At 39.6% G+C, this 25,939-nt stretch overlaps 1 protein-coding gene across 1 annotated transcript in view; it reads left to right on the top strand.

Annotated features, from left to right (window-relative positions):
* The window catches only part of LOC150095787 (matrix metalloproteinase-2-like), a 172,217-nt gene that overhangs the window by 73,531 nt on the left and 72,747 nt on the right, over positions 1-25,939 (top strand). Inside the window, exon 3 of the mRNA XM_090409774.1 lies at positions 15,540-15,829. Coding sequence (XP_090265900.1) covers positions 15,540-15,829 — 290 coding nt within the window. The remainder of the gene's footprint in view (positions 1-15,539; positions 15,830-25,939) is intronic.

Here is a 25,939-nt window from a genome sequence, read left to right as displayed (position 1 = left end):
ATTTCTTTCGAGTATCTTTGTGACCCCACTTAATAAACGAAAATGCACCAGTTGGTTTTAGAGCGATCTATCGTACCTGCCTTGGGCGCTAAAGGAGAGGTTTAGAAATCTTCTTCAGTATGACTGCCACACACAAAAAAAGTCCCGTTGTATGACAACACTAGGCATCATTTAAACGTGTGTGAAGCATCTTTGCTCTACTGACAACTTAATTTTATGCATGAACACCATTTTGTGGCTAACAACATTTCTCCTTTCAGAAAACGATGCAGCATGCTGGTCATCGCTGTAAACAAGATGGAGCAGAACAGTTGTTAAATGTTAACAGATTAACTGATTTTAATGGGATTATTTTATTCGTAACATCTGTAGAAATACCATCCTTGAGTTAGTGTGTGTGCAAAAATGTAAGATCCTCGTCCGTCTTTAAAGGTAAACTTATTTATATATAAAAAAGCAAATTTTGACGCTTTTATTTAAAATAAAAATAAAAAATAGTCACAATATTTTTTTCTTTTGCTTCTTTCAACCAATTAGAACACACCCGTCATTTCTTGTACAGCATAAAGATTTTATTATCCCCGAGGACTTTTCACTGCAGATAACTTGAAGTGGGTGTAGCCTGCAATTTACATATTTTGTTTCTTCGCAGGGTGCCGAAACTTTTTCAATTTAGGGATGAGGTCAGAGGATTAGTTAGAATTACAGCAGAAAGCAACCAAGGATGTGGGGGCTGTTGGTATTGTGTTGGTTAGACGTGTCTGTTCACTGGTTAGTTGGTTTTATTTGGGGGATGAAACGGCTAACCTACCTTCATTTGAAAAGCACCTGTTCGCGTCTAAGTAGACTGTGTATGAGATGTGGTGCGGACAAGAATTGAACTGAAATGTACATGTTTGTACTGCTTAGAAAAGAATTATGGAGATATTTTAAACGATCGTGTATAAAAGTAGCTTATTTACGAATGTATCTTCATGTTTCAGTGGGTGCACGAATGCCACGTGCTGAAAATCGGGGGAGACCGTTCGTCCGTCTCATTGCCCAAAACATGACCCAGTGACCGTGTGAAATGTTACACTTCGGCCCGACAGTGCCATTATCGCAATTAATTTTCATTTGCGCCACTGACTTATGGCTAGAAACACTTAAGGGTTAAGGAAAGAAGATCTGAAATGGTAATTAGGGTTATTACAGCGAGGAGAGAGAGAGGAAGGGGAAAGATAATTCGATATCGGATGACTCATTCCTCCACCACCGATGATAATTAGCCTTTGTCTGGTCGTGCTGCACCAAAAAGGATCTTTTATCAATTGCCTCGCGCGCCCAAACACAATGACGATCCAAGGGCAACTATTAGAAGGATGTCGGACGGCTTTTGTGCCCCCGACTCTAATAAATTTTATTTATTTCCATTTTCAAATCCAACTAAACGAGTGATGAGGAGAAACACGAGAAAGCAAAAGATGTTAAAATAGCCGAAACGATTAAGGTTTCGAGCCCAAATCTCGGATACTCAATCATTCTTTAAACAAATAAAATAAAAACGGACAGTAGTTGATATTTTGGTAAAGATGAGACGTGCAAGTCCTTCTAGACTTCCTGAACGTCATAATCTCACCCTCGAGTTGAGAATAGAGGCTGAAATAAAGAAGACACTTCCTTTCTTGGTCATCTTAATTACACCGGTGAATCATCGCAAGAAGGGCTCCAAACAGTCAAGGATGCGCTCTCGAGGAATGAGAAAGAACAGAAAATATAATTAAATAAAGAAGACTCCGTCCTCCTAAACGTTTTCGCGGTAACGGATGACACAAAGTTTTGGACCAGCCTGCCGTTTCTTTACCAAGACCTGAAAATTTTCGATATGAAGGTGACAATGAAGCCCATAAACAAAATTAAAAATTCTTCAATCCACTAAGCGTATACGTCCCTCATAGAAACACTCATTTGTGTGACTTTCAGTGTTATTTGTGAGAGGACAGCAATAGAAAGCTCAATCGGAAACATGGTTTCACTCTCGGGAGAGCATTTCCTCATCTGTTTTGTTTGATACAAATGAGTCCAGTTTATCATTGCAGTACCTCACTGAGGTCTGTTTTTCATGTAACAGCACTGCTGTACAATGTATGAATGCCCATCTCGTAAGGTGACAGGGTGTTTTTTCCTCCCGGAAACGGGGGGGGGGGGAGTTTGATCCCGCAAAATAGACCTAAATACGCCCTCGTGGTCTTCATTGCTTCGGCCATAACTCCAAATAGCCCGGATAACATGATGCAGAAAATGCAACAGGAAGTCAGAGCTTTAAAACTTTGCCTTCCTGAACATTCTTCGGATGTCAATTCATATTCTTGCTCCCGACAGATTTTTACTTTTTTTCATCAACATGGAATCGTATCCTGCTTAAACAAGTGAATATACTTTTCGAGGAAATCAAATTATACACTGCTCAGAAAGAAGTCAACGGACACCATAGTATTAGGAACAACCAGCCATGGCACCCACCTTAATAAGATGTAGCACATCCTTTTGGCTGCTACCACTGCAGCAGTCCTATGGGACAGGCTTTCCACAAGGGTACGATAGCCATCAATAGGCATTTTGGACCATTCTTCCTATAGGCATGTAATGAGGTTCTGGGCTGCTGCGGGGCGGACGTCCTTTGACCTCACCCGAAGCTCCAGTTCATCCCACACATGGTCAGTAGGGTTGAGATCAGGACTCTGTGGAGTCCAAGTATGGTGACGTTCTTGTTCACAAACCATGCAGTTGTAGCAGCAGCCTCATGATACGGTCTCTGAAAGAGACGGTGGTCGGTTCCGTAGAAATACCACAGAATAAGAAGCACTGCATTGTCCAGAATGTTCAGATACCTCTCGGAGTTCAATGTTCGTGGCACCGCAAACAGAGGTCCGAGGAAAAATAGGATCATACCGTCACCTCTGAATTTCATAGTTAGAGTTACGCTCTGATAAGAGACGTTCACAGGGTATGCGCCAAATCCACACCCGTCCATCTGCTTGGTAGAGGGTATAGCGTGAATCGTTGCTCCACAACACAACTTTCCAAGCCTCCACGTCTCACTGTACATGCTCTTTGTACCACTGACGATGACGCTGCATGTTGGTTCGGGTAATGTGAGGGCTTGCATATTTTGCTTCTATCATGGAAACAGCTTCGGTTCTGAATGTTTTTGTGAAGATTCGTGTTCCAGCGATGGTTGGAACGCTGCATTCAACGTGTCGGCTGACGAATGGCAATATTTACATATTATCCTTCGTAGCATCGTACAGTGACGTTCAGTGAGCGTGGTGGGTCTTTCACTGTGGGTAACACTTGCAATTGACTCCTTGCGCTTCCATCTCAGTATAGTGTGGAATGGCCTAATTTGTCAACAGTTTTCCGAACAGTTATGATAGGATGCCTGTCACATGACATCCTACCTTAACTCCTTTGGACAGATGATTATACCGACTAGTTTCGGCACACATGTTCCTGGCTTTTTCTGGGTTAGGAAGAAGAACAACAACACAATAAAGTATTATGTTTTTATTGGTTATGCACTGTTTTCCCCCTTTATTGTATTATTTTTGTTCTTCCTAACCCAAAAAAAGAAGCCACCAGCATATGTGACGAAACTAGTCGGTATAATCATCTGTCCTATTACAGTCCAATAAAACAGCCAACGTCAGTTACTTTACATCGTATTTGTTTTTGGTCGAAAATTCCACATACTCGTCATAAATAGCGTTTATTTTGTATTTTTCTTTAACGATAGACGCCTTAGCTGCAAACTGACCGAGAGGAGTCTCTGCAGCGCAGTTTGCAAGGATCTTGCCACGTTTATTCTTTGGTTCAAAGAACTGGGGTCGAATCCTGCTCACGAGCACGGTTTATAAGATATTTTCAACTCGATTGAAGTTCATTGGCGTCATATCAAAGTGGTGTGTTTTTCTACCTCGGAAAGTCGGGCTTTTCATTCCGAAAGACAGACAAAAGAACATCATAAAAAGACCAACTGTGAATAGAACTAGACTTGCAGTATCCTTTGATTCGTATCTGAAACGCCTAGTCTTCCCTTCTGCGAAGTCACAAGCGATTCATGAGGATGAGTCCAATACAGGTAGCACGGTTAAAATACGTTGCTCTGGAATATCACTCGGCATTAAAAAAAGAAAAAGCGAGTTCTGTGGAAAGTCCATATTTTATATAGCTAATTAAAGTTTCAATGATTAAAAATGACTAGATAACCTTGTGTTATTTAATTAAATACCTGAAACGCCAATTGCAAACGGGTAAAAATAAATATTTTACGTGCATCTTACCACGAAAAATTGCAAGTTTTTCATTTATTAGTACTGTGAATGGTCTAGAAACCTTACTCTAGTAAACGTAGGACTTCTGTTCTCGCAAAGCAGCCACTTCGGGGCTCGAACCCACGACCTATTGGTTTGAGGGAAGGTATGCTATCTGCTCGGCTAATTCATCCTCAGATTCCTGCCGTGTACCCTCAAGGGGTGTACAGGATATGATAGTACTACATGAAAAATTTACATCATTACTAACTTCCTATCTACAACTTTCCTCAAAATCAGTCTGTTACTTGCCAAGACTCCAACATTATCAGATCTTATATTTCTATCGTCTAAGGCACTTTGAACCGTATCAATCCACCTATATCTTGGTCTTCCTCTGGGTCGTTTTCCTGCCAACTTGACAGAGAGCACTTGTTTTGTTAATCTTTCCTCGTCCATTGTGTTTAAGTGACCATATATATCTGGGATTAGCTCTGCTAACGCATTCCTGGATGCTGACAATGTCAAGTTCTTTCCTAATATCCTCGTTTTTATTATGATATTGCCATTGATGTCATCTGTTCATGCCTATAATCTTTCTCAGGACTCTCATATCTGCGGTCTCTAGTCTTCGGTCAAGTGTTTTACTTCTGACCCAGCTCTCAGATCCGTAAGTTAAAATTGGTTTGAACGCTGTCTTGTATACAGATAATTTAGTGTTTCGACTAATTTCTCTCTTATTCCATGTACACTCAGGTACATGGAATAATTTATCAAATTTATTCAGTTGACTTCCTACCATTCCAGCTTTATTGATTCTGTTGTCTATTTCTATATTTAATTTACCATCTTCAATAAAAATCGTGCCCAAGTCGCTGAAAGGTTTTACTTGTTTTGTAGGTTCTCCATTCACAATACAATTGATATTTTCAATGCTTCTGAAAATATCAACTGTGTTGTGAATGGAGAATTTTTCTAATCTATTTTCATTTTCTTTGTCTTGTTATTGATGACTTTCATAACATAATATTATCTATTATATCAATTACAACGTACGACGCGGTTAGCCTAGTGGCTGTGCGCTTCGCAACCATATGCCGGGGGAAGGAGTGTCGTAGGTCAGTGACGTGAGGTGCTGATGGATCTTCCTCAGCCATAGCCAAGTTAGCCGGTATATTGGGCGTGGACAGTAGGTTTTTTCCCCAGTTTATCCTGGGGTTTTTCATCCCGCAAAGCAAGCAAACCGGCCTTGAGAACTCAACACTACGGACATAGGATACACCGGGGCGTAGGGCTGATCACCTTATCCTGTGAACGGCTTGAGGACCGATGATTCATAAACCCTCGACAACACCGCAAGGTAAAAGACGGAAAAGAAAGAAGATGATGATCTATTACAATAGCTATTCAATTTAGTTAAGGAATCTTGCAGACTGTAGGAGATTTATTTAGAAGTATAACATCGTCCGCATAAAGCAAAGAGCTGACATTAACATCTCCAATTTTGATATCATGTTTAATACCACTTTCCTTCATAATGTGATCCATATAGATAATGAGGGGATAATGTACATCCTTGTCTCACACCAGATTTAACATTAAACCATCTTCCTGTATTTCCTTCAATTCTAACCGCTGACTTACAACTCAAATAAAGACTAAGTATTGCTTGATATAATGTCCCATTGACACCATATAACTGTAGTGTATTGAACAGCTTCTCTCTTGCGACCTTTTCATATGCCTTTTCCAGATCGACAAAACTCAAATACAGATCTTTGTTATATTCCCGTGATTTCTGAACTATTTTTCATAAAATGAAACTCGGCTAACTCTACGCCTATAAATCGTTCTTTGATCTTCATTAATTTCAATCTAAAATTAATCTGTATTAAAATACTTTTTTTTTGCGTTGTTTCTCCAGGTTTCTTTCGTCACAAAACCGTTAACTGTATCTGTTAGAGGAGATCACCTCAAGGCCCTAGTTTGGAAAATTCGGAGGATAGAGAAGAGTTGCAGCACATCGATGGTTGATTGAAGGTCATTCTTCCTCCTATCCCAGAATACAACTTTGCCTTGAGCAAAATTCTGTTAATAACACTTCAAAAAATTTAGTAGAAATCTAAAGGTGAAATGGAAATTAATAACAGGAATATGTAATCACAACATAATTCTCAACAAAAAAAAAAAAAAAAATCGATATGAAGTGTATTAGAGATAAATGTATTAGCTATAAGAGGAAGTTAAGTGCAAATGATAAGCTAGAACAAGTTGTTACAGGAATTGATTAAAAAAAAAGTGGAGATTAAAATTTAAAGAGGAAAAGGAGTTCCTAGAAGAACTTGCACAGGAATATGTTTAGATGGAAGTTTGAGAAGTCGGACAGGCACTTGGGGGGGGAGTCACCAAGGCCAAGTGGCAATGCAGAACTTTAAGTGTGTTGGCAGGAAGTTATGTACTAAGCCACTAAGAAATCAGAAGAACGTTGTGTACACCACTTTAAAAAAAGTAGTGCAATAATTACCGAGATCCCAGTGTTTATAGCTTTTCAGACACCAAGAACATCTGTTGACGATATCTTTGCTGAAAGACAGAAAATGAAGTGCTGGAGTAAGGAAGCGCGTTTTATTTCTACGTCTCGAGAGGGAGTGCTTGATAGCGCTCTAAGGGAACCAACGACGAAGGTTATAAGGGACGGGGATGGAAATGCTCTCGAGAACTGTTGTAAGCTCAGAGGTGGGCTTTGTAGTGCCACCGCTATTCCGGATCGGAAAATGTTTGAAACGGAGATTTTACGCTCCACTTAACCGGAAAGGAATGAAGTTTGGGAGAAAGAAGAAAACAACGTGAAAAGTTCCCAATGATAATTCGCTCATCCGTTGATTATTCTTTGCAGATGATATTCGTCCTGGTCCGAGTGATTGAGAACTCAAATTCTCTGGTCGGTGGTAGCGTAATTATGAGGGAGAAACGAGAATGCTAAAAGCGCCCGGACATTTAAGGGGACTCGAAGAGATATGGGAATGAAGGACAGAAAGAAGGAGATTATCAATTCTCAGGCAGATAGTGATGGACTCATGAAAGGCTTTTATTCTTCTCAGGAGAATTTGCACAGCAATTTTTAAACGATTTTCGCGTTCTGGTAGCACATATTCTACTGCTAATTCCTTGTTCACCGAGGAGATTGATCTTATTTTAATACTAATTTCTTTTTGATACTGTGTATTTAAAACATTTTTTTTTCATATAAGGAATTTCTATTTTTCTAGGATCTTCTCTACCTTTTGAATCGGTTCACTTATTGGCAGCTCCCCCCATTCTAATTCTGCTTGCAATATTCTTTCCTGGTGACTCCTTATTCTCAACTTTTGAAATGAATGCTGTATTTAAACCAGTGGCGATGATCTCATCTGCATTTTAAATACATGCTGTGTCTTATTTCACTTGAAAAGATCCCATCTTTTATCCTGCGTGTCTGTTTTTTTTTCTTTCTTCCTTTACTTTCTCTGATGAAAGCAAAGTGCTTCATTACTTCTAGATTCCGTATTCTGTTGTCCTTGTTCCAAGGTGCTGTCTTGTTCGACTTTACTTTAAATGTCCATTATTGGTTATTATTTTGCCCTGTCAGTGTTTAACTGAAAAAGCTTGAGTGCCCTCTGACAAAATATTTACAAAAGAGGAAAAAGACTGCTAGTATGATCACGTGGTTGATCCTCAATGCATGGAAGACAAAGGAGTTTAAAAAATGGATCTGTCTTCGGCAAGTCATCTGTCCAGAAAGATGAAATGGCAGCGAAGCATTTTTAATCAACTGTTCGAGAAGCTTCGTTGGTTTAGACTGCTTTTCTCCGGTTAAGAAACTGAGAGAAGACTTTAATGTATTGTAGGCGGATTCAAAAGTTTTGCTATACAGGAAGAGTAAACGAAACTAAGCTTCAAGTGCACATTGTCAGCCAAGAATTCTCACGAGCATTGCACCCGCCCACACACAAACAGAGTTACTAAAAAGGAAACTGGCCACTTGCAGAGGGCTAAAAACAGACCATCGAATGGAACGCATTAAAAGCTTTTCATTATGACGAGTTTGTGTTTCACAAAGACTGCATTCTGGTTAGAACGAGATTTTGCTTTAAAGGAAAGAAAAGAAAAAAAATCCAAACCTCGTGCTCTGACATTTCTTTTGTACTTCCTGTGAGATGTGTTGTTGTGGACGAGCTGCGTGGGAAGTCCAACTGCCTCGCTTTGAATTAATCACTAGCCTATAATTTTGCACACTGTCTCACATGGTTGGCGACGTTTCGCCTTCTCTGTTCCCGAAATCGTCATCGAGATTGCGACGCAAAACTTGTAAAGCTCTACTGGTTACATCAGTTGAGGGTGAAACGTGTCCCAACAGCTCCACCTCTTTTGACGTTGGAGCTCGTCCACAAAAGGAGAACTCGAATTCTCTTTCGCATCTGTGGTCGGCCAGTTGTGCAACTGTCCGATCCTTGAAATGAGTAACGCCTACGGAGAGAAAGATCTTTGCGGGGAGTTCACTCCATTATTTTGACGACAATGTGTGTGCGTGTGTCTACATACGTGCAATCGGTTAAACTTAATTATTAAAATATGAAGTAATATAAACCGCCTACATTATAGAATGGTTGCTCAGATCTGCTGTCATCTGTCCTATTTTTTTTTTTTTTTTTTTCACTTAAAGGGTACTCCCTTCTTACCATCTCCCACTAAACACGTACGGTTACACACACGACTAACCTTGTAGCACCTTCTTTAATTAGCAAAGTAACAATGGTATATCTGACGGAATTAAACATGGTCCAGAGAGAACTCATTAACTTAATGCAAGCCACCATGCAATAAATTAGAACAGTCTGGAGAAATTTGACGTCTACGATCAGTGAAAAAAAAAAAAAAACCGCGCAGAAATGCTGACATGGGAATTGTTTCTTGCTTCTGTGGCCGTTAAACGTTATGAAAAACTTTCCGTTCGTTAGGAAGATTGGCGCCATGAACATCACCTTACTTATCGTGCCGACCCTGCATACGTAGATGGAAGGTTATTCCACCAGGAAACCCGGGATTTTCTATTTCTGTGCGAAACAAACGCCCGCACTCGCCCTTTGACAGACGTAGCACACTGTCCTCATAGTGTGTAACAAGAACAACGAAACGCATTTAATTCGGTTGAGGAGACATCATGTTGATGTTGGACAGTGATCAGTTCAGTTGGGACTGATCACAGTTGAATGATTTAAAGCGAAGAGCGTCGCCACGTATATTTGGCACGAGGTGTGGGATAAAATATGATGGTGATGGTAAGAGGCGGAAACGAGCTGCCTACCTATTTCCAAAAAAGAAAGCGAAAAAAGAGGAAGGGATACCCCTTTTGGGGGACTTTAGAGGATTCGGTTTATATTAGGGCATCTCGGATTAATACCCTCGAGCGAAGGGACAGATTAAACTTTGACTGACCATCCGATCCAAAAAATCAAACTGTGTGTGTAGGTGGAGTATTACTGAGACGGATCGAGTTCGATTCAGTTAGCATTCTTTCGTGCGTCTTCGATCGAGGGTATTAATTGGAACCAGCAAATGACATCGTCGAAAGCAAATTCTTTGAAATTTTTAAAACAATAATTATTTTGAGTTAGAAACCTAGCAAGTTAAACGTTTGTCTCAAAAATCATTTTAAAAAAATTCAAAAATGCATACTTAAATTAATTTCTATCTTTAAGTGTTAATATATCTGGAAAACGTTAAGGCAAACGCATTCGTATTATTATTTTTTAGTTTGCTTTGTGGCGCGGAGAAGGGGGAGGGAGGGAGAGAAGGAATCTGCGACACTTTATGGCCGCGGGATGAATGACAAGTCGCTAAGGAAATATGTTGACGTCATTATTAAAGGTCTGTAAGATTTCATCTTTCATGAAAATGACGGGAACACAAATCGGTCGTATTTTAACCCCCCCCCCCCTTGAAGAAAGAAACGCACACACAAAGAACAAGTTCGGTTTTCGATCGTTCGTTAATAGAGATGGTGAGTCATAAGGGGGTTCTGTGCGCTTGGTGATTTGGCCGACCAACGCGCCCAGTTCATATAGCAAGGAAATGCGGACACACAAAAGAAAAGAATTTCGTTACGATGCAAGGGAAAGAAAGAAAACCAGAAGTTCAACGCCTGTCGGCCACTTACACCGGAAGCAGTAGCCCATTGGTCCAGTATGAAGGGGGGGGATTTTCGAGATATTCGTCGGGGTGTCGAGTGTAATGTTAGCTTTATTCACCGGATGTTATTCGCACGTGCACCATGGATGCGGAGAAGAGAACAAGGGAAAGGTATAAGGACTGCAGGAAATTGTTAGAGGCCAGTAAGAATTCGATAAGTTTAAAGGAAATGCCAATCGAAGGGAAGGAAATTGAGTGCGTTTGAATTAACACTCGCCCACTGTGCGGGGAAAAGGACGTAGCCACAAATACGTTGCGAAGTAGCAAACGATCTCGAAGATGCATTTTTCTTCTTGAAAATTTAATTATTTTTTCATTAGAGGATGTTTAACCGCTAAGTAAACGTCTTTAAGTTTGTACAGTAACATAATTGCACTTCCGTGGGAACTTTCTTATTGCTCTTTGTTTTTATACGGCCACTGTCGAGATGTTCCTCCCGATCCTTGATGCTGCCGCCATCCGGTCGTTTATTTATTATTTTTTGTTAAGAGCGAGTTACGTTTTCGTAATAAGCAGTGGATACATATTAAAGGATAGTTTACCTACTTGCTGATAGAGGGCGTATTGGAAAACATTCTGCATTTTTGGCTTCTCGGGAGGAGAAATGACAAATAAAATTATTCTCCACTTTTAAATGTATTTATTAAAAATGCATGCGTATAATTATTAATTGAGGTAATAAAAAACTACCAACCGAGAAGAAGGCGGAGTTGAGGTTTTTTGGGGGATGGCTCTGTCTTTTTGTCACAAGAAGTCGGAAATTCCTGAAATAGGCGCTAAGGAATGATTCATTTAAATGTTGATGCGCCTTTCTTGAGTTTCGTACCATTTTCTGTGCGTCGTTTGGTCGGGGGTGCTCATAATCTGATCTGTGAACTTTTGAAGTCGTTCACAAGTCAAACCTGAAGCACTCCTAGGCGGATGCGCATTGGCTCTGTTTAAACCATTCTTCAAATGGTGATGAAGGATCGCGCAAACCTGAACGATCCCAACCCAACGTGCACTGTCGGCGGACTTATTAAAGCTAATGAAGATTCGATCCAATCCTCCTTTTGCAATTCGTACTTCTCTCCAACTTTTTGGGAACGTAGAAGAGCTCATAAGGATTTCCAAGAATTCTGAACTAATTCCTCCAGTTCCTCTACATCGGGGCAGGTGTTAATTGTAATACCGAGACCGCTCCATTGATGCAGCATCACCCTAATTTTATATGCACTTCTTTTACAGTATCGACACGCTGTCTTCTTTTGTCTTGAAGGCTTCTCACCGACTTCTGTATGTTCAACATTCAGCGTAATGTCCACAAGTTGGCTCCTACGTTTTTATGGACACAGATTTCTGAAGTTTGTCAACGGAAATTTCGTGTCAGAATCGTCATGCAGAATTTTCAAAGTTCATTGAGAGGAAGAAGGGGGGATTGTGTTTATTTTTGAGTGAGATTTAAATCTGCGTGAAATCCCTATACACAAAACAAGCTTTCACCTTAAGCAGTCACGCGAAGACAAAGTGAACACTTTTAACAATATTTGTGATAAAATAACAGCTGATATTATTCGCACATTGATGTTATTTTTACGTTTATATATATTCTGCACAAACGTACAACGTCCGCGCGGTTAGCCTAGTGGCTTTGAGCTTCGCAATCCCATGACTGGGGAAGGAGTGTCGTTGGTTCGAGTCCCGTCGACGACGTGAGGAGCTTAAGGATCTGCATAGCTAAGTTAGCCGGTCTTGGGCGTGGACAGCAGGGTTTTTTCCGCCAGTTTATCTGGGGTTTTTCATCCCACAAACCGGCCCCGTGAACACACAGGGATACAAGCAGGAATACTTAGAGGCATAGGGCTGATCATCTTATCCTCGAAATCCAAGCATGCTTGGAAGGTTGTGGGCCTTAAAGGCCTGTTAAAGCCATTGGGTTAGGATAAACGTACAACACATCATTAATTATCAGCCAGTACAACCTATTAGTTTAGGTATAGTGAGTGCTTCTGTCTCATTTTATAGTAATGAAATGCAACAGAAGCATCCTCTTCTATGCTACAGCTTCTTGCATGTCAGATGAATGCCTTTTTTTTTTTTTTTTTTTCCTTCGAGACTTCTTTACTGGGATTTTTCCTACTCGCTGTTCTAGTCACGTGAACTTCTTTCGCTGCTTTCAGATCAGTTTCAGTATAACGAAAACACTGCACTTGTCGCCCTCAAAATAGATCCTTCTTCGCATCTCTTTAACTTTCTGATAACATCCCTCAGTCAAAACCAGATATCGCCCCTCGGCTGATTTTTACTTCTGTAGATTTTTTATTTTTACTATCGTAGTCTTTACTGGTTTTCATTGCCATCTTCACCAAGCTCCGAAGTACTAATGATGTGCTTTTTTTCCCCCCCTTTTTGTCTTACCCACGAAAGATTTTAGTAAACCTATAGTACATTCGTACCCTGGGTGGGCAAAATATTTTTGTATTTTTTTTTTATTTAGACTGTTATCTCTTCCTTCTCGCTTTTATTTTAAATTTATTTGATATCTCATCGACAAACGATGAGGAGAGAGACGCTTTGTGTGAAATAAGTTTCAGCCTAACTCTTTTCGTACTGTTTCACCTTAAAGAACTTTATTTAGAATGACTTCGATTGTTTTGCCAGTTACTATAAATTGCGGTACTTCATAAAAATGTGTTTCGTAATTAGGTCTCGCATCCATACAGCATGCTGCTGAAGATACAGGTTTCTATAATGCGCAGTTTAGTTTGCATCTTTATAGCTCGGCTCTTCCATATTTTGTCCATGGCTTTTAAAATAGTTGTTGCTCTGGCTATTCTAATTTTTATCTCTTTTTTGGGGTCCAAGTCATGCGTCATGCGGCATCCAAGATATGTGAAGTGTTCCACATTTTCCACTTGAAATCTGTCTATCGTAACTCTGTTCAGTAACTCCTGTTGTCCGAATATCATTGTTTTAGTTTTTTCAAAGTTGACATTTGCTCCATATCTTTTTCCTTGTGTGTATAGTGTTTGCAATGTCTGTTCCAGCCTTGCTGCGTCTTCTTCGATCAGGACGATGTCATCTGCAAAGCAGAGGTAGTTTATTATCATGCCATTTATTGAACTGCCTCCAGCTTCTTTAATCTTATCTATTGTTGTTCCTAGTTGTGTGATGAAGATGATTGATTTGGGTCCCCTTGTCTTGTGCCTTGACTAGTGGCAAACCAATCTCTTGTCTCATCTGCTATTCTGATTTCTGCTTGTGCTTGGCTGTTTATATCTTTCAGCAGGCGGTTCAATTTATTGTCCACACCATAGGATTCCAAGACAGCCCATGTTATATTCTGGTCAATATTATCAAATGGTTTTTGGAAGTCCACGAAACAGCAGTATACCTTTCTGTTCTTTCTTCGAGCTTTCTCTACTATTAGTCTTAGTGCGAGTATTTGTTGCACTGTACTTCGATCTTTTCGAAATCCGGCTTGCTCATCACAAAGATGTGCCTCCATATGACATTTCAGGCGTTCTGTTAGTATTTTCATCAGCACTTTGCCAAGATGACTCATTAATGCAATAGTTCTGTAATTGGTGCATTCTAAAGCACTGCCTTTCTTATGAAGAACAACCAAGACCGATTTTTTCCACTCTTCGGGGGCATACCCTGATCTCCATATTTCATTACATAGCTTATGCATTTCTTTTACAACTGATTCTCCCCCATATTTCAGCATCTCGCCTATTATGTTGTCATTCCAGACTCTTGTTGTTCTTGAGATGTTTTATAGCCTTATTCACCTCATCTTCCAAGATGTCATTTTTAAAGATCTCTGCTGGTGGAGAGATTGCTTTTAGTTCTCTGATTACTTCTGTTGCAGTATCATTTCGTTGATTTTTATATAGTTCGCTGCAATATCTTGTCCATCTGTGTATGATTTCGGTCTTGTCCATCAATACTTTACCATCTTCATCTTTGACTGCTACTGATCTTGTTTGCCACTTCCTAGTGACATTTCTTATACGTTTGTAGACCTCTCTAGTTTTGTGTTCTCCATAGTACTATTTAATGTCTTTGCACTGGTTCTCCAACGATTTGGCTTTATCAGATCTTGCTGCTTTCCGTACTTCATTGCATTTTTGACGGTATAACTCATCTGCTGCCTCCGAATTATCTCTTTTAAGTTTCAGAGCAAGCAATATTCAGATTTAGCAGCGTAAAAATATGAGTGTTGGTGGAGATAAATTTCAGACTCAGCTGAAATTTCTCGAATATTTCAAATTTGTAATGTATGAAAGAACGTGGATTGTGATAGACACTTGGTAGCAAGAACATTTAATTACCTAATGTTCTTAGGTCTGTATAGCAGATTACAATTTGATACACCGTTTAAAAAACGCTGAGTCATTTGCCAGATTTAATATTTTGGAAACGAATATTTGCCTTTGTTATATGTGTAATATTTGCTCTACTTTTTCGGGAATAAATTCGTTGTGAATTTTAATATTGTCAGACAGTAAGTGACATCAAAAGTAATGTCATTGAAACAGAAAAATAAAACAGTGTGAAATCTCTGCTTTATTTTCAGCAGTCTCTATTATATTCCTGCTTTTCAATGCATTTTCTCCACTTTGGGCTACCCTTGAGATACGCATGTTCAGTTTTAGGAAATAACCAGAAGTCCGCTGGAACGAAGTCCAGACTGTAGAATGGATGTTCCACCACCTCAAATCCGATCTTCTCGATAGCTGTAGAAGCGAATGAAATTGTGGAACATCCTCGTTGCTTCGATGGATCCAGACTTGGCTCCATCGGACCTCTCGTTATTTCCTAAAGAGCAAATTGTTTCAGAATTAACTTGTAATTCGTTCTTCTAGACTGTGTTGACCATAAGGAACCTGGATGATGCCAACTCTCCCATTACCAACACCTTATCTTAACTTTAACACAAGTCTCCTTCCTTTAGAACTATTCATGATTTTTTTTCAAGGTATCTTTTTGCAATATTCTTCTTTATATTTAAAAAACCGTGTTTGTTTCTTACAGCGTGAAGGATTGGGCAAAGAATGTCGATCCCGGTATGGTCCGACAACAGCTTTCCAAAGCGCTGAAAGTGTGGAGTGATGCGTCCAAACTGACATTCAGGGAAAACCGCAGTCCAAAAGCTGATATTGTGATATCTTTTCTGACTGGATACCACGGGGATGGTTATCCTTTCGACGGTCAGGGCTCAGTGTTGGCTCACGCATTTTTTCCGGGAGAAGATATTGGTGGTGATGCCCACTTTGATGCCGAAGAAACTTGGTTTCCAGGCGAACCTCCTTCCGATAGTGACGGTAAGAATTTCTTTACATTTCTTTTTCCTTTACGCGATTGAAGAAAAGAATGATGAAGTTTTCCTGAGATGCGACGATTTTGTTTTTAAGATTATTCATTTGCTTTGGAGGAAGGATAATCTCCTGACTATTCCCAAGTTTACAAAAAATGTGCAAGACATCTGTTTGTTTAAAAAAAAAAAAACGTGGTGAAAATTAAATCAGAAAATGGAAAGACAGCGTTGGTAGTCGTCTTCCATGCTATCTCTCCCCCCCCCCTCATGCATATGAAATCATTAATAGCCTTGGGTTCAACTGTCGGTGGTGACAAGGGTGGAGGTTGGTTGCAAATCGAGCTAGTTAGGGCTGAAAGACGTCCACTTAATTCCAAGAATTAAGTGGACGTCTTAGCTCTGAGAGTTTCAGAATCTTTTGGTCCTTGTGGCAATAATTTTAATGTTTTTTGGTTAGATATTCCAATAGAAATTAGATAGAGTAGTTCACCCTTTGCTGCACTTTCTGAGAGATGAATGTGCGATTCCTTGTGTTCTGAAGGTGGGTTGGTGTGTTTGGGGGATGAAAAATGTAGAGCCTTTGAGCGAACAACAACGAAATAAAGCCGACGCTGTCTTCCTTTTGATGCCGACTAACCTAGCGCCGAGCTGTTTGGAATAATTCTAATAATTTTCTTCTGCTGACGTTTATTCCTTCCTGCTTGCGGTTCGCGATCCTTAAAACGGAAGCGCAACTTACGCCGACTGGACAAGACGAAGGTGATGGACGATTTATTATTATTATTTTTTAAAGTATTAAGTGATTGGACACCTGCAAATTATAGTTCTCGTACATGAGAGGATCCCAAAGAGCCTGCCGAAAATTAAGAGGGAATAAAAAAAGGAAACATGATTTTTTAGTCTTAATTGATGGACCTGCTTCTGAACCCTCGTATACAGCGAACAGCCTTCTTCAGCTATAAATGCAGCACGACTGAATGAGTCGCCTCTCTTAGCAAGATATACTGAAATGAAACCTTTCTTGGGGTTTTATGTTTCACATTAACGAAAGCTAAGAAATTCGGATCTGTTTCTGCCTGTTGGTGAGCCTCTTTGCAAATATACCACAGGACATCGCTGTGAAATTAGCTTTTACTCCAGCTCTGCCAGAAACTCTCCTTTGCATATATCATCCGCATCTGATGTGACTGATGATGGCCTACGAGGTTTCTTTCTGTTCCTTCCGCCAGTTGTGTATACTAGGAACTCTGAAATTCTCTCAAAGGAAAACAGAATCAGATTAAGTCCAATTATCTGATCATTCTATGAAATGATAAGTTAATAATCGGTTTCTGCGATCATTTTGACTTGATTTTGAACCACAGTGGACCATGGCCATCCAAGAATGCAACCTTTCTGACGAGGACTGCATCGAGCCGTATTGCAGATGCATAACACGGGTGGTAGTTGGGATCCGCATCCTCGCGGCTCTTCTGAATTTGGTGCATTTTAAGCTGCGATTCATTCTGCACACCGGCAAGTAGTTTAGCGACTCGCCACGAATATTTTGTGGGTTGGATGTAGTGGTGCCTCGGTCTGTGATCCTGATGCAGGTGAACCTGATTCTGAGAAATGCGTCACTTCTTCAATAAAAATATGACGTAATTTCCGACATTTGTCTCTTTCGAGTACTTTTTCAATGTAATTTTCGTGTCAACTGTGATTCAATCCTCCGTCATCCCGAAATAAATACCACCTGCAGGTGAGGCTTATACAGCGAACATGATTCATTCCCCAGCAGGGAAATTACCCACTCGGTGGGTAATTTCCCTGTGGGTAATTACCCACAGGAAACACCCACTGTTTAACTGCCAGAAGTCGATCTGATCAAGGCATTTTGTGGGTTTCTTTCTCTGATCTCAACGGTTCCGTATTTTTTTCATAAAATAACTAGTTAGACAGGTAACGAGTTGTTTTTTTTTCGTTCTAAAATTCTTTTTTTTTCTAAGTCTAAAAGTTTTTTTTTCTGCGATTTTCTCACAAAAGACCATTACTGTGTGAATAAGAACTTCACACTTTCGTCACATGGCCAGAAGAGCCCTCACTGTTTCTACACCATCAGTGACTGTCTTAAAGCTGCAGCATTGCACAGTTTTAAGACAGTTTAAGCACTTTTGACAAAAATGCAGTGTTGTGGGGGAGTATCATCTGCAACCAGTGGCGCACTCACAGAGAGAGCCAAGGGACCCTGGCCCTCCCAAAGATAAAGGAAAAAAAAAATACTAGAAAAATTTTCCAAAAATCTTTTCCTAATTAAAATTCATTTTTTTTATTTCTGTTGTGTCGTGTCTTCTATTTCTATACTACTTATGAATTAGCGATCATTACAGACGCTCAGTCATAGATGTCGTATGCGACGCGTAGTGTATATTCTCAAATCGTCTACTCAACCCCCCCCCCCCCCCAAGATTAAATCCCGAGTGCGCTACTGTCATAACGATATTCTCTGTTTTTCCAACATGGGAAAATAGTTGAATATCTTCCTTCAAACCATGCGCCGTATCAGTTAACATAAAAACGTTAAACCGTAGTGGTCGAAGGGCAGATTTCTGTGATCCCAGAGATCGCCATCGATCATTCAACTCCATTTGTCTCAATTGAAAGCCGATTTGTCATCGCAAAATCCGAAAACATTTCCCATATCTCCCTTCTTTTCACCCTGTTATGAAATGTAACATTTTTAGGGCAGTTAACTCCAAAACCAGATCGCTTTCTCCCTAACCAATCCATACTGCCCTTATCCACCCATTTCTGTGTTCCAGAAATGATATTTTAGTTTGAATACCAAGTTAAGAACCCAGTTTAAACCTTGATGAAATCTTGTCTTTCCCACCGCCTTATAAAAATGATAGTTTAATCTTTCTTTTTGTCCTGCTTGCTTAACTCGGCTTTCATTAAGGTGATTCTTCTATAAGCATGTTTCTCCTAACAGCGACCCCCCCCCCCCCTCTGATTTCCTTTAACCTGTTCACTTTCTTCTCATTTGTCTTGTAATCGTTGGGAGGAACAGCTCGAGGAAGACTTTTACCTGTGGATATAAATAAATAAAATAGGTTTTGTTTGTATATTCAAGCGTTATGTTTTGGAACGTTTTTTTCGTGTGTGATGCATTTAAACGTGCATTTACTTTTTGTAAACGATATTAATTTGCTTATGAGGTTTTTATTATTGTTAGACTGCCGTGGAGTCGGTGGCTCATCCATTTCCCCCTGAATTTATATTTTCACAATCGCCCTTGATTTTCATGTTACATATTGCACAAGAGGGCGCAGCGGTCTGCTTACCCCCCCTCTCTTTATACATCATTCATAACTTCCTCTTTTCTTCCCCTCACCCTCCGTTATCTTTGTATTTCCTCACTACCCTTCCGGCCGTAAGCTGGCAATCTGTTATTACTAGCCATCATTATTAAGTATTTGCTAACAAACTCTAGAGCATTTTATCTTCATTTCTACTTATTCTTTCCTTTGTCTTTTCCAAGCAGCCTCGTTGTTCTGTCATAATTTCCTTCCCTTGTTTCCCAGATCTCTTCTTTTCCCTGAACATTCCACGTCTGCTTGCTTCGGAGGTCAAGACCAAACAATCGCTCTTAATGCGAATAAAGCTGACATCTTGTTCGCTATCACGTCCCCGACTCTATTACCAAATCTAATAGTTTTAACCGACGTGCTCCTTCTGTTGCACGCTGTGTGAAGTGGTTACCATTAAGCGAACCCACACCATTTCTTCTCTTCGCTCGCTGTATTCTTGTATTTCAGATGTTTTACATTTTTCAGTCAAACGGTCGCCAGTATTTCTGACATTACGAAATAAAGCACTTTTAGTGATCGAAACATGGATGTGTTTTCGTTATTTCGGATTATCGAGTTTGTCGAGTGATGACCTTCGTCCCGCAGATGGCTTTCCACGAGTAGCCTCCTTCTTATCTCTGTCGCTTTCAAGAAAGGTAAAGCGGATGGCAGCTCCAAAGTATTCCTAATCAGATTTGCATGCGGTCACATTTTAGCAGACATTTAATTGGATTGCGGACTTGCGTATACATTTTTGTTTAAACTAACGATACAAGCCGAGCCATGGAGAGAGGAGTAATGGGAAACTAAAAATATTAACTTTGAATACCCTTGCCGATATTTCCGTTATGGACCTTACGCTTTTTGCAAGTGTCGTCAATCCGAATATAACCATAATCACAGAAGGACATGCGTGCGGTAGCACCCATCCTCCATTTTCGAGAACGATAGGAGCAGAGGTGATTGACGAAAGTCCATGACTCATTCCGGAGAGTTGCCAGTGTCATATCTTACATTCCACGATGCCTTCCTGTTTGCAGTGCGATTTCCTTTGTCACGTTGTTCCAGCACGTACGTCGAAGTGGAATGGTGAAAGCTCTGACGACTTTTTTTTCCCAAAAGATATCGTTTTGGGAAATTCCTCTTGGGCAAGATTTCTGCTAATAAAGGGATGGGATGATGAGAAACCGGGATGCCATTATTATGTACGTCACTTTTTGACAAAGACTGATGGGGGGGGGTAAGAGAAGTGAGGCTTGAGAGAGATAGGAGAGACAAAATACCGTAATAAAAATAGACTTATACAAAATCGTAGCCAATTTTAAGGATCCAAACCACGTGATATATTTCCCAAATATAGTTCTTTAGAATGAAGTTGGCATTCATTACATACACAGATCAGATAGTGAATCTGAAGCTGGACTAAGAATGAATTGCAGCTAGTACTGACTGTTTTTAAGGGAAGTAAAAAAAAAAAAAAAAATTATATATATTTTTTCCGATCTGGAGGTTCTCCTTATCTATGAGAAGCCAGAACACGCTTCGAAATGCAACCTTTGGAACCATCTCATAATTTAGTGCATTGCAGTTGCTTAGGAAGAAATCCAGTTATGAGAGCGCTTGCCTTTTTTAGCGCTTTAACATCTCCTTCACAATATCAACATAATCGTCAGACTGGACGTCACCAAGGAAGTTCGAACCAACCGACTTCAAGGCCAGTCCTGCTCTTCGTTTAGTTTCTCGTCTTTCTTAACTGTGCACATTTTTGGCCAATAAAAATGGTTTATTTTTAATTATTGAAGAACAGCTTAAAAGGCTTAATTTCGGCGATGTATTATAAATCTGTCCTTATTTCGTGGCATAGTGTGTAGAAAGTTTTGAAAATAGACCACGGAGAATTTAATATATAAGCCATTCCCTGGAACGCGATATTCGCCTCTTTTTTTTTTTTTTTTTTTCGTGCTTTTAGGGATTATTGACGAAAGCTGTTTCAAGCTGTTGGTTCTCATTCTGAGTTGTTTCTGCTATAAAATTAGGATGGATTTATAATCCTATTTCTGCTAATGCTTTATGTTTTAGCTTCACCTATTCTCTGGAACTTTCACATTACACAAATAAAATTGTTCGTGAAAAGATGGTTCTAGACAGAACAGCATGGAAAAAATCCTTTATTGCAGTGTCAAAATTTGTTCTTGAAAAAAATAGTGGGTAGTAGATTAAAAAAAAAAACAGTTGTAATCAGCCTGCGCAAATGCTAAAAGAAGTAAATTCACATGAAGAGAAGTTAACAATTAATTAAAAATTGCATACGTTTGGATGCCCAAGATAAAATACAGACCGTAATATTTAAATTGTATATAAACGATTTTGAGCAAAGCCAAACCGTTTCAAATTTTGATTTCGTAACCCATTTTATAACGGTTGGCCAGATAGTTTGTTTTGTCAGAAATTCGACTTCTAGATTTCAGAAAATTTTTAGTTTTTCTGGGTGTAGAAAAGATTACCTCCACAATAGACATAAATACTTCAACGTGATACAGTACAATGTATCTGTGTTCGCATGGGTACGTAAATAAACAACATGGTTCCTTGTGTTGTGCAATACAGAGGTGGCAGTTTTCATGAGCAGTACACAAACCAGCCACAAAACACACACCCACATAATGCACTAGCTTCATAGCTTTAGTTCCTTCGATCATAACTCCAAATAGCCTTGTATTTTAAAACAACTTACTGCAACTTATACAGAAGCTTAATGCAAATTATATGCGGTTTCCCCTTCACTAAACGAAAAACTAAACAAAGTTAGTATTTCTTACATAAGCTGTGTAGATGCATATGGAAGATGTTTATTCCGCTTTGGCGCCATCGCAGCTGATCCTGGAAGGTCTATCCGGATAATTTAACTGCATCTTTTACTTTGAAAAAAATCCCTGCACAATTACGAGTTACGGTCTATAATTTTATCAGTAACGTGTAATTAAAAAAAAAAAAAAAAAAAAAAAAGGGCAAAATGTTTCTTTCTCCATTGAAATGAGCACACTTCATTCTTACTATTCTTCCATTTGACTCCTGTTCGGATTATCATTTTGTAAATGGACAGAACCGGCTCTGTAGTAATTTTAAATTTCATATTAGGAATAATTGAATATTGATCTCAATATTAATAGACTTCCGATCTTGTAAATGTGGATACGTCGTTAAAAATTCATACCAATGGTGTAAAGCATCATCAAGTCAGGGTTTCTATACGTATCGACAACCAGACTTCCTCAGGTGCATCTTCCATCGAAGACCAGCGCATAAAATCTAACCGAGCAGATCTAGACTGAAGCTTTGAAAACCAAAGTTAAAGTCGGCATCTTTTGTTCGATTGTTGATGGAATGCCGCTCGGTGTTATGTATGGTTTTACAAATAATGCGAAAAATCCCGCGCTGGAGGCCAAACGTGGAACTTTTTTCAAGCCATTTCAGGTCTCCAATAAGGAGTGTTGACCTTACACCATGCAATGAAATTTCCTTCAGATATATGAATTCTCTGTCTGTTGAGTTGGGGAGCGAGTCCGCTATCCATTTGGCCGACAGATCGAAAACCCTTTAAGAACGGTCTTCGCATCTGTTAGCCGAGGACCCTAACGGGCAGGTATGTTTGTATTCTTACTCTGGACGCAAATGTCCATCCTTTCCACTGCTGGGAGCATCTTTAAACGCAAGTTTTAGTTTTATCCTCCTTTGAAGCCTTGCTTAAGCTGAAGTGAAAAGGAGGTTTGGTGGGTGTGTCCCACTAGTGGAGTGAAGAAGATGGTAAACATCAGGCGATGTTTACCAGACGGGATCATTGTTCCCTCATTTCTCACTAAATTATAAACTCCAGACTTCGATTCTTTAGTTCTAAAGGTCTCGATTTCACCGCTCTTTAACGGAAACTCCTTAACAGGGACCACTGCGTTAGCATCACCCGTTTTGGTTTCCATTTTAAACAGACTTTTTTACTAATCATGAAATGTGCCCCAAACAACGCTGTTCAGCTTCACTTAGAAATATTCACTTTTATTTGCAACTTATTTAAAACAATTTACAGTAATATGAATTTCCGATAAGCAAACTCGCCTCTGTTATGATAGGGACCGAGAGCAACCCCGTCGTCGTTCACTTTCTTGTGATTGGATGTTTTGATCGTAATACAATTGTTTGGAGAAGGGTTGTGGTTTGGAAACAAAATTTTAGCACCTAATATCGTCAAATCAGAAACCAGTGTTTTTTTTGGGGGGGTGACAAATTGGAGGGGAGATTATATGCAATTACCGTGTTAATCGATTGTTCTTCTGGTAAGTTTGCAATGTGAAAAACCGGAGGTAATACCTGGAGGAAAACTTACTCCCTCTGCACCAGACGGGTTAACTCGCCTTCCTTCGCAAATCCCTTATGAAGGTTCTTCTCGTTCTGGACGGGATTAACCCAACTCTTTTTTTCGACAATAATTAGCCAATTGAAAAAAAAAAAAAAAAAAGGAAATAAGTTTTCCCTCAAATTTATGCATCTGATTATCTCTTCCTTCCTTGTTTATATTTTAATTTCTTAACGGCTCTCCTAAAATGAAAAATAAGCCAATGAAAAAGCAATTCATTTTATGTGGTTTATCTTAACTGCGGTGTGCTGTTAAGCAAAACGGAAATTCTCTCATTTTAATGTTTTTGGATCGTCTGCTAGAAAAGAGACGTAAGCGGAAATTAGTTTGAAGCGTCTTAATAATATAAATAATTAGCCTGTTTGCGATGCTAGTACGCCATTTAAAAATGAGTATAAATGTCCGTATTATATTTATGCCTTCTTGGGAGGGAGGGAGGGAGGGAGGGGGATTGTGGGATTCTGAAAACTTGACGAATTATTAAAACCTTATGCCAGCACAATTGTGTTTTATATCTCATTTGTTTAATAAATGGTACGAATAGTAGACTGTCACTTTTAATACCACTCTTTTGATTATATTTCCGCAGCTTGCAGTATTTATTACTTTTATGAGCGCTTTTATGAATTATTTCCGATCAGACAATAGACGTGATTAGTGAAGCCATCAAACTTTGATTACAATCACGACGTGAGGAGCTTTGTTTATTGATTTTAACGTTTGTTTATGGATTCTTCTCAGTTTTTTTTTTTTCTTTCTATTATTTAACGTTTTAACAATTCACAGCTGCGTGGACCACCCAAAACTCCAAGATATATATTCGGGGTGGTCTTTTGAGGAGGTGCACGTGTCAGAGGTTGCAGCAGGTGGAGATTGTGACGAAAGCTTAAAATTGGCCCAATTTGGCTCGTGCAAAGTGCTGCAGTTAAATGCAGAATGAGATGGGATAAGCGTGATGGACAGCCTGCGTGGGACTACGGCCCCTTGTGTTTACTGTGATTCGGACCGCACAGGAGATGCGGGACTTGTCTGAGATAAGGAAACAGAAACCAGACGTTTTAGCGGGGTTTGTTGATATCGGGTAATCGATACCGCTAACACTGTCCAGAAATCTTGTAATAATTTACTTCATTACAAAGTGAGCATTCTATAAACCTGGAGCTCCGGTTTAAAAACTTCATCTAAATGACATGGCGAATTCTTAAATAAATAAATAAATATGACAATTGCATCCCTGATATAACAGATTAATGTGGCGTGCTAAGTACTCACATCTACATGGAAATGTGGTAGTGGAGGATTTCATCTCCTGCTTACTAGAGTGCCGAAAGATTCCATGTTGAAGTCTTGATAAATACCCTTCGCATCGTGCTCAGGTCTTCCCAAAAAGGCTTCATCGAAAACGACTGAGCTATGGAGGTCCCACACATTCCTGTAATTACAGATAATGAAATATTGTATTAATTATCAAATACACATTTTAAACATCGCTGGCTGGATCTTCAGTTTATCGATTCTTGAGAATATTTATTCAGGATTATAATTTCAGGTACACAGCTTGATCCGCGAAATCTTTTCGCTTAATTTTCCTGGCCCATTTCATTTTCTCCCCAAGATTACTGATGAAGAGGAACTGATCAAAGCACTCGAAGTCGTTTTAGTGTCGTCTGCGGGCGTTTCTCTATAACACGGGGTAACATGGGAGATGAGATGACTCATTCACCGTCTGCCGGTTCGTTTACACGGGGCCCTCCCGGTGGCGAACAATTCGTATTTCCGTTCTCTGGAGTCTGACTGTCTAGTCAGAAGGCAGTGCCACCTAGTGGTTATGAGTCGATTCGCATGATGACACTTCATTTTCCGGTGAAGAATAAATTCGGCGATGCACGTGGATTGTCATGTGATCATTATTATTGATCGTGTGGCGATTATATCACTTGTATATCGCATGTTAGTGAGGTGGCGTGAAATCTCGGCGGGTTCCTAAATCAGGATTGGTATTCTGAATCGGGATGATTTCTGGGTTGTAAGTCATACACGCACAAATTATTTCGAAGAACCTTAATCTTGGGAAAAAAAAATCTATGTGTACGCTGTATCGGAAGTTAATTTTTTTATATGGGCAAATGAAACGCGAAAATCAAGCTTTTAATAATAATCCGTGGTACTTGCAGGTCCTCAGTCCACGACCTGCCGAGATTAGTTGCGCAGCCGCGGGTTAGTAATATTTTGTTATACTATCTCGGCTGTAATAATATTTGTAATAATATCTCGGCCACAAAATATTATTTTGTGGCCGAGATTGAAAAGTACGAATTTCTGGGAGGAGAAACTCGACTTAATCCACAGGAGATTAAATGACTCGGTTGAAAAGCTTTCA

The sequence above is a fragment of the Typopeltis vanoorti genome, chromosome 20 (assembly GCF_054136105.1).
Source record: "Typopeltis vanoorti isolate ZY-2024b chromosome 20, IOZ_Tvanoo_1.0, whole genome shotgun sequence".
Taxonomy (NCBI): Eukaryota; Metazoa; Arthropoda; class Arachnida; order Uropygi; family Thelyphonidae; genus Typopeltis; species Typopeltis vanoorti.
This window is presented reverse-complemented; position numbering and strand designations above follow the sequence as displayed.